General features: G+C 39.9%; 1 protein-coding gene across 1 annotated transcript; it reads right to left on the bottom strand.

Moving 5' to 3' along the window:
* Window positions 1-6,933: 6,933 nt before the first annotated feature.
* LOC118566714 (extracellular calcium-sensing receptor-like) lies at window positions 6,934-9,811 on the bottom strand. Its single transcript, XM_036149919.1, has 3 exons — window positions 9,714-9,811; window positions 9,535-9,634; window positions 6,934-7,917 (listed from the first exon to the last, which is right to left on the bottom strand). Exons 1-3 carry the CDS (start codon window positions 9,783-9,785, stop codon window positions 7,001-7,003), a joined length of 1,089 nt encoding a protein of 362 aa, XP_036005812.1. The 5' UTR covers window positions 9,786-9,811; the 3' UTR covers window positions 6,934-7,000.
* Between the last annotated feature and the right edge of the window lie 113 nt (window positions 9,812-9,924).

Raw genomic sequence — 9,924 nt, 5'->3', positions numbered from 1 at the left:
CAGCTGTTAGATTTTTATTTTTTATTTTCTCACCCTCCCTTTTATTGACTTTAAGTGTTTTCTCTTTATTGGCATGCCACCAATAAGGGTAGAGGAAGGAGAGTGGGCTGGACTTTTGACGTAATTCAATTTAGACTGAGTTTGTGTCCACATAAAATCGTTATGTGTGAAATATGGTATTAAAACAACTCTTACAACTTTGGATGTTAGAGCACACCATGTGTTAATGTCATTGTTACGGTGGAAATGTGCAATATATGGAGAAATTCACATGAATTATGAAGGGATTTTTATTTATGTCAAAATTTTAGCAAATGTGATTTGTTTTCCATAGTTCATTGTTGGAATATTGGAAAATACCAGTTTTCAAAGTATTTTTCTTGTAAATGGAATATATATGTATAAACACACACATTTTATTAATTTGTATATCTCTTTAGATGGTGGTGGCCCTTGTAAGCTTCTCCAGCTTTTCTTTTCCTAATTGACACCTATTTCCATCAGTTGTGTTGGTCTATGCTCTCTCTGCAGCCAATCGGCCTCTAATCTGGGCCAGTGCACTCTTCCTTAGACGACCTTAGAGAGTGTATGCATGTGGGGACACTAAGGCGTGAATGTGACTGCATACCTGGTTTTCTGTTTGTCGTTTTGTCATGTTGGGTTTGTACTGCCCTCTTTCCTGGAACATCTCAGGTCTCCACTAAGAGTGGAGCCCATTCCCCTATCATGCTCTCCTCCGTTGGCTGGCACCTTGACCTGCTGGTGTGTTGGTGGTCTTCGGTGTGCTCTCCCGTGGCTCTGGGGGACGGGCTTTTGGCTCCTCACAACCACTATTGAGCAGTTTCCTTATGGATAAACCTTATGTATAAGAGTCCACTCCCACAAACACCTACAGGTGCTTGGATTGAGGTGCTTACAGATTCACTTCTATACAGAAAACCCCTATCAATAGCTTTAGCTGTCACTTTATACATCCCGTATTAAATAATTCTGTGTATTTTTCAGTGATGGTATCAAGGCATTTGTTGTTTGTACAATTATTGGTTTGTTTTGCTGTTCTTTTTCTATCTCTCTACGAGTAGAAGCAGACTCCGGGGATGTTATCTATCTCTCTCCTTTTCCTCTCCTGTTTTTTACCTTTCCCCCCCCCCTTTAGTATATAGTTTCATATTTTTCTATTCTTTTTTTCTCTTCTACCTTCCCGGTTTTGTGTTCATTGAACAGGAAATAGTCCTAGAATAAAATCTAATAAAGCTTTATGGATAAATAAATCTAGTGGAGCACTATGGCCAGAGTAGTAACAATCCACTTGTGAAAGTAAAATTTGTTTGGCTCTCTTTGGCATTTAGACAACAATTCTTAATGCTACACTGCCAGACAGGATACATAAAAAATGGACCGGCCTCAAAGCACATGAGTGTAAACAGTCTTTATTTCTGCACTGTTACTGTGTGGTTATGCATAAAGCATTACAGACCAACTCTTGAAGTGTGAAGTGCTTTGCTTAACTGTGTGAAGTGGGACAAGAACTTCTGTTACTAATTTTTGGACTTTAGGTATGTTAATGAGTGTTTGCAAAAAAAACTGTGGAATTACAGCCTTTTAATGTTCGGTTATCCAGGTGCTATCCAAAGTGGCCTTTTTGAGACTCCTAAAAGCCCCTTTGGAAAATGTGTGGACACATCCGCATAATTTTATTTTCTTATTTCTATCAAGTTTAAATGTTTAGTATGTAAGACTTGAATCTCTAGCTTCATTTGATTAGTCCAGATCTTTAGCCCTCCATGTAGTTACACAGGAACAAACAAAAATCCACACATTAGAACATCAATCTTCAAGTAGATCAAACTATCACAAAATATACAAACACTTGTTCCTATATTTATACACGCTCGATATATACCTTGTGTCATTATGTGTTACAATAGCCAGACCTCTTACTTTTAAATTTCTTGACTCTTTTAAACATGACATAAATTTATATAGTTCCTCAGTAAGACATGAAAACTCTATCATAAACAATCTCTGATGAAATAATTGCAGACCCCTTAGGTCTATGCACCAGAAAGACTGTTGTGACCCAAATATAATTCTAAAAATTGGTTTGTGTCTGCGAAAAAGATACACATACACTGAAAGAAGTAAACGAGTGAATAGTATTCTATTCACTGTCACACATCTGTTAAGTTAAACTGTTAAACTGTCCTCTAGATGGCAGCAGCAAACCATGAAAATGGAAGCATAGAGAGACAGATTTCGATAATGGTAACTTTACATGACACTAGTAATAAAGCTATCAATCTATCAAGATTTATTGTTAGGGCTGTTGGAAAGTACATTTCTGTGACATAAAATCAATACATTTTCCAGGTATTTTAAATTGTATATTTTGACTATCTTGGAACGTCAATCTGTTTTTTATATGTGCTTAATCCTGTGCAGGGGCTGTAGGTGGAGTGGGCTATGGCTAATTTCTAATAAATTAATAAACAAAAGACAAGATATATCCTGGACAAGTTTCTAGTCCGTCTGAGGGTCAGTAGAGAACACCATTAGAATACATGTGCATATCATCAGTAATTTTACTAAATTGAGTGGCTAAAATTATAATATACCTGACCATGGCAGGCTCCAGGTTATTCTAGATAAATCTGGAAAATACAGCACACATCATTTTGCCTGCTACAGCAGTTAACAATAAACCATTTATGATCTTTGAGTTTGGGTTTGACATGCAGTTGCCTTTGCCAAACAGATTTAACCATGTAATCCTGTGTAATTGTCAGTACATTACCAAATGGGTAAAAGAAGGAAATCCCTGTGGTTAGCTCTTAGACATGAGAAACTATGGGCCTGATCTTCAAAAGGTTTGTGTGTTTTAAAACACGTGTAAACTAATTAGCCTATGCAAAGAGTTGGTAGAGGTTTAATCAGCTTCTTTAGAGATTAATTAAATTCAATTAAATTTTATTTATAAAACGACAATTCTCAACACATGTCATCTCAAGGCACTTTACAAAGTCAAAATCAATCATATCATCCAGACAGATTGGTCAAAAAGTTTGCTATCTAAGGAAACCCAGCTGATTGCATTGATTGACAAGCAGCATTCACTCCTCCAGAAAGAGTGTAGAGCAACAGGGACAGTCGTCTGCATTTTCAATGGCTTTGCAGCAATCCCTCATACTGAGCAAGCATGAAGCAACAGTGGAACGGAAAACTCCGCTTTAACAGGGAGGAAAGCCTCCATCAGAACCAGGCTTAGTGGGAACGGACATCTGCCGTGACCGACTGCCTAATTATATATCATTTCTAGGGCTGGGCAACGATTAAAATCTTTAATCGTGATTAATCGCATAATTTGCCCGATTAATCATGATTAATCGCATCGTATGCGCAAACTCCCAGAATGAATTCAAAAGTAGTGTAAAGAGCACTTTTATTTTAATGTTCTGCTGCCATATGAACAAAAGTGTTGTAACATTTGTAGCACTTATTTTATACTGGATATTTTCAACCCCTCTATTGAATTTAGTGCACTGGTTAATCTTTTCTTCATAAGAGAACAGCAAGCACTGCAGCCAAAATATGGCCTTTTTTGACCTGCTGTATATTAGCCAGTCCCTAAGCTTGATGTATCATGAAACTGCTGACCTTTTCGGTTTTGTGGTTTTTATTTTATTATTACAATTATATAATAATAATAATAATAACAATAATGTTATGTTCAGTGTTTTTTCGCTAATCCACCTCTTATATATTTCAATTCTTATGTAATTTTGTCTGTGTTGTGTGCACCTGCCTGTTGCTTTAATCCTATAAATTTCCCCGTTGTGGGATAAAAAAAGGATTAGCTAATGTTATCTTATCTTAAATAACACTTTTAAATATATGTACTGGGTTCTTTCAAGGTCTTAATTACATTTTCTGTGTGGGCTCCAATAACATATGATAGATAATATCTACTTTGAAAGTTAACATGAACTGCTGCTGAAGATGAACACTGATCTACCTGGATGTTCCATGGAGGACTGAAACGCCTCAGTCAGAGACGTCTGTGGGTCTGTCGGGGCAATGACAGAAGTTTCGTCTCCTCTCTCCGTTTCTGTGGCTCGACGTTTTCATGTTTTTTCACGTGCTTAGATAAATTTGTTGTGTTTCCACTGAAATGAACCGGCTTTTTACAAAACATACAGCTTGATTTCATTTACGGTATTAAAATAAAGCCAAACGGTGCTACTTCCCCTGTTCATGTTTTTCCGCTGTTGCGGTCTCTCTCAGCTGTTTGTGTGTTAAGTTTGTGTGAGAGCTGAGTGGGCGGGCCAGGCTGAGCCTGCGTGCTGATTGGCTGGCACCGCTGAGCTATGTACGAGAGGGGAGGGGGAGCACCAGAGTGCTGCCGTGAGTGCTGACTGACATTAACTGAAAGCATGTGTGCAACATGCGTTAATGCGCGATAAAATAAATATCGCCGTTAATAGTCTAATGAATTAACGCGAAATTAACGCGTTAACTTGCCCAGCCCTAATCATTTCACAACGAGCTGAATGATTTAGGTTTTGGCTTTATCTGTAATGATCAGGAGTTGGACCCAAAAACTACCCGAAACAGGTCAGTGACGATGATTACATTATCAAGCCCTTTTTCACACTACCACTCAAAGCACTTTGTACTAGAGCCACATTCATGCAATCGGAGTCACATTTATACATTGATACGCAGATCTTTAGGCAACTTGGGGTCAAGTTCCTTGCCCAGGTGCACATCGACATGTGCCAGGAGGAAGCTGAAATTTAAGACAAATTTTCAGATTTTAGGACAACTTCTGTACATACTGAGCCGCAGTTTCTAAAATTCTGTAGAACCCAGTGGCAGCGTGCTTTATATCACTTTGTGCAAAGCTTGCATTAAGTCTGTGATTTTATGTGGTCTGCAGCTTTGTGGTAGAATTGAGTGCATAAGTCTTGTTTCGAACCACTTCCACTTTGTTAAAATACCTCAACAGTTGATTAAAAAATATTTAATAGGGAAAATCCATGACTGCAGCTATTGCACTATTAGTATTCTACCATGGTACCACACTGGAATTTCCTGAGCTCCTCATATGACTAATTCTTTTACAAATGTTTGCAGAAGCAGTCTCCATTTAGCAACCGAAAAGATTTGATGACCCATGAGAGTCAATTACAAAGAGGTTTAGCAACGTTTTATTTTAAATAACATTTAAGACATCTCTTTATTGCTCCTGCATGGTTATTAACAAATGTGAAAAACAAACAACAAAAACAAAGTGACTTTGGATGAATTGGCAAAGGTCATGATTTGGTGTGTCGACCTATGATAGCCTTCTTTGTATTCCTGTCTGGTTTGAGCAAAATTAGATAACATTTAGGTCCAAACAGTGCTACCAGGAGACCAAAGCTTGATGCTAGGATGGCAAATACTTCCACTACATCAGCATACTTTCCTGGGGAGTTAATATATGCGGGAACAAAAGCCACCCATACAGCACAGAAGATCAGCATGCTGAAGGTGATGAGTTTGGCCTCGTTGAAGTTGTTGGGCAGATTCCTCGCCAAAAATGCCAAGAAAAAGCTTACAATAGCTAATATACCTATATATCCTAGTAACACAGCAAAAGCAACAGTGGACCCAACTGTGTTCCTGGTCTCTGGTCCCCACTCCCGATCCTGCAGCAGCGCAGCTCCTCCGTTTCATGGACTATCTACTCCGTTCTTTACCTGCCAGCCAGCTCCTGCATCCTACATTCCCGTCTTGTAACTGACTCTGGTTCTTCATGTCATCACCATTCACTGTTGCAATAAACTCTCTTAAAACCAGCTCTGTGTGTGCGTGCTGTGTCCGGGTTCATCCATAAACAAATCATGACAACCTTTATTTTAGCTTTTACTAGAAACACAGACAATGCCCTGCACTCACCCCTCACACGTTTCCTTGTCCGCCAGGCATCGCCTCCTCTCTGCACATTTTCAAGTACGAGGCTGGGTGGTGTAAGGTTCTAGTATGGGGGGAGTTACAAACTTTAAAGTTGAGATATTATGTTTATCACTCATTTATTTATTCATATTTACTGTTTAATGTTGTGATTTCATATAGGCTAAAATATGTTATGAGGGGGATTAGGTTTCCTTGTTTATTTCAAACAATTAAAGTGCTTTGAAATAAACAATACTTCCATAACAGTACAGTAGTAAACAAATAATTTAAAGTAATATAATGAAATACAGAAAATAGTACTTACTCATGGCTCTGAGCTCATGTTTAGCTGTGTTTCTCTCCTGAAAGGAGGTACTGTTTACTTTTTATTTAACACAATGTTCTTCTCGACAAGTGCATTTGGTGCTTTTATTGTGTGTGTGTATGCTCTCTTATCAAACCAACGGTGCATCACAGCAGATGGCCATTCACAATAAACCAGGTTCTGCTGGACATTTCTTCCTGTTAAAAGGGGTTTTTCCTTTCCACTGTTATCACATGCCTGCTCCATATGAGAATAAGTTAATGGCTCACTGCAAGTAACTGTCCACTGTCACAACACGCACTATGAAAAGAAAGGATTGCTGAGTCAATTGAGACAGTCAGCTGGATTTCTTTAGCTAGAAAACCCTTTTACCAACTGGAATAATAAACTGAACCTGACTGCATTATTTTATAAGATAAACCTCAAATGTATACACTTTCAGTCTGTTTTAAAATTGAATTAACTTTAATTTGAATTTAATTAACTTCCAAATAAACTTTAACAGCTTGTTTTGTAAAGTGTCTAGCATGCGCAATGTATAAACAAACTGAACTAAATTGAAAAATGACATGACTCAACCTACATATTTGAAAAGGGTTGGAGAAGGGTTATGGTGCATTTAGGAATAAACTCTAGGCTGCCCAGTTTTAGTTGTATTTATGGCTGTACATAATGCACCTCAATGGAGTAGAATGTGTGTATAGTTTCTAGGTAGTTCACTTCTCCAACACCTTTTTTTTACCTTTCAGTGGTGCTTCGCCCCATTATAGCTTTCTTTGTATTTCTTTCTGGTCTCAGCAGAATTATGTAACATTTGGGTCCAAAGAGTGCTACCAAAAGGGCAAAGCTGGAGGCCAGGATTGCAAACACCTCTACTGCATCTGCATGTTTTCCTGGTGAGCTGATATAAGCAGGTATGAAGGCCACCCACACGGCACAAAAAATTAACATACTGAATGTGATTAATTTTGCTTCATTGAAGTTGTCAGGAAGATTCCTGGCCAGAAACGCAATCAGAAAACTGACTATGGCTAGTAAGCCAATATAACCAAGTAACACTGAAAAACCGACTGTTGAGCCAACAACACATTCGTAAACTATCTTGTCGTTGTGGTAGTGAGTATTTTTATACGGAGCTGGTGAGTAGGTGACAAGCCAAGCCGTACAAATTGCAGCTTGAACAGAAGTGAGAACTAGAACTGTTCCTCTCTGCTGTGAAACACCAAACCACTTAAGGCTGGCTCCCCCTCCTGGTTTGGAGGCTTTGAAAACAGCCAGAACCACCATTGTTTTAACCAGAATGCACGAGACACAAAGCACAAAGCTAATTCCAAATGCTGCATGTCTCAGCTGACACGTCCAGAGCCTGGGCCGTCCAATAAACAGCAGGGAACACAAGAAGCACAGTTTAAGAGACAGCAAAAGTTGGAAACTGAGTTCTGAATTGTTGGCTCTAACTATAGGCGTTCTGCGGTGATAGATGAAAATCCCCAGAACAACAGCACAGGTGAATGTGCCCAGCAATGAGGCAGCTGTCAAACAGATCCCTAAAGGTTCCTGATAGGAGAGGAACTCTGTTTTCTTGGGAACACAGAGATCTCGCTGGGGGCTGGACCAGAAATCCTCTGGACAGCTGAAACACTCCAAGGAATCTGACAAAAAGAAGAACACCGTGTGATATATGCAGTCAAATGAAACAATTCACATTTTGATGTCTAACCCTCTGGAAAAGGATGTGTTTTTATTGCATTTAATTAAAGGACAATTACCCAATTTAATGCATTAAAGGCATACTATGCAACATTTTTCAGTTAATTAATATGTTCCATACCGTTTTGGATGATTAAATGAGTCATTTCAAGGTGAACTAAGGTTTTCTCGGCCGCCCTGGTGGTCTGTGGGGGAAATACCGCACTTGCAATTGCAGGAGCAGTCGGCCCGCACTCACAGGTTCAGTAGTCTCGTGTGCGTCGCGAGAGTCGGTCTTGCTTTACTGCGAGAACTGCTACACGCCCGCAGTGAAAGGTGTGCTCGTTGGTAGCGCAGTGGCGATATTTGTGCAGTTATCATGGCGGAACCAGCGAGAAAACAGCGAAAGCCCATGTTGGAGCAGGCAAGAAAGAGGAAAAGGGCTCTGGACAGAGAGAGGAGTCGTACACGGGTGAACATAGAAGGCTGCAAGGCTGACGCGGACCTCGCGTTTCTGCTGATGCGATTGTAAGTAACATTGTAGGGTTTCCCTCACGCTACCGCCTCGCCGACATTCCAAAAAAATAATAATAAAAAAATAAAAGTAAAAAAAAAATAAAAAAAAAAATAATAAAAGGCGCAAAGTTTGTCTCCCCCCCGCTCCGCTCAGCCGGTCAGCGGTGCAAAGTTTGTCTCCCCCCTGCTCCGCTCCGTCGGTCAGCGGTGCAAAGTTTGTCTCCCCCCCGCTCTCCGCTCCGCTCCGCTCTGCTCAGCCGCTCAGCGGCGCAGAGTTTGTCTCCCCCCCGCTCCGCTCAGCGGCGCAAAGTTTGTCTCCCCCCCCCCCCCCCCCCCCCACTCCGCCGGTCGTCCCAAATTCCTAGGGGAAACACTGCATTGGAATGGTTTCTCTCTCTCTGTGTGCATGTTCATACTTTCACTGTGTTAGTCATTGTTTGTACTGCCGTTTTTTCGACTTTTGTATTCGTTGTGTTCGCCTGTCTGCTAAGCTCAAAACAACCGCGCCTGGCTTGACGGACAAACCAGGAGAACAGCTGAGCATATTTACGACAGTGCACTTTTACTTTCGCCCTCTGGGGGGAGCCTCGCTGGAAAATCAACCCCGGTTGCATAGTATACCTTTAATCAAAACGTATAAACACAAATACATTTTCTAGGTCAGGAAACCCAAAGATTTTGATTTGCCCCATCACAGATGATAACTTCGTAATAAAAAAACACACAAACACGTAATCTTAAAAAACAAAAAAAAAAACAGGTCACCTTCAATTTAGGAGGAGGCAATATATACCACACAAAACTTCTCTGAGATATGTATGACTTAATTGTTGCTGTCAATTTATTTTTAGCTGATCAGCTTAAAAATCTTTCATGGCTGTTTGTGAAAGAGACATGTTAGATTGATCTGCACTCAGCACGCTTTTACAGTCCTACTGGCAACTCAAACCACTTTATATTGCCTAATTTTTTTCACACTTGTAAACACTGTAATTTTATGAAACAATACTGTGTACCAAAAACTCTTAAATACAGAAACCTACTGGTCTTGTTATTGACTTTTCCTTCAGCGCAGGGGAAGCAGTCAAAACAGCATTCAGGTTCTCCCTTCTTTCTAACCATACGGGTACCTGGAGGACAGACCTCACTGCAAACTGAACGGGGTGGCTGTAAAAGAAAAATAAGCACGTCACTCTTTTTAAAACTGCCTTCATGATCTACAAGAGAGAAAAGAGGAAGAGACTACCTTGTTGGATTCAAAGTTCCAGAAGATTTTGTCAACATCAAGTGTGAGTTGTTCACCATTGAATGCTGACATTTTAACCTCTCCAACATTTTGAACTCCAGTTACTCCATCAGGGAGCCAGAGCCAATTCATAATGTCATATATTGGTAAAGCGTCACCATTCTCATCAAATGACACTTGATCACCAAAGGATGTGGTAAAATTAACCCTT

The sequence above is a fragment of the Fundulus heteroclitus genome, chromosome 18 (genome assembly GCF_011125445.2).
Source record: "Fundulus heteroclitus isolate FHET01 chromosome 18, MU-UCD_Fhet_4.1, whole genome shotgun sequence".
NCBI classification, from domain to species: Eukaryota; Metazoa; Chordata; class Actinopteri; order Cyprinodontiformes; family Fundulidae; genus Fundulus; species Fundulus heteroclitus.
Note: the sequence above shows the minus strand (reverse complement) of the source record. Positions and strands in the feature narration are given on the sequence as shown.

Excerpts from the sequence above, each read along its gene's own strand:
- LOC118566714 (XM_036149919.1), bottom strand. The coding sequence starts at position 9,785 with ATGTCAGCATTCAATGGTGAACAACTCACACTTGATGTTGACAAAATC. Across the intron at positions 9,635-9,713 it reads GGAACTTTGAATCCAACAAG|CCACCCCGTTCAGTTTGCAG; the intron begins GTAGTCTCTTCC and ends TTTCTTTTACAG. Across the intron at positions 7,918-9,534 it reads TGACTGCTTCCCCTGCGCTG|CAGATTCCTTGGAGTGTTTC; the intron begins AAGGAAAAGTCA and ends TCTTCTTTTTGT.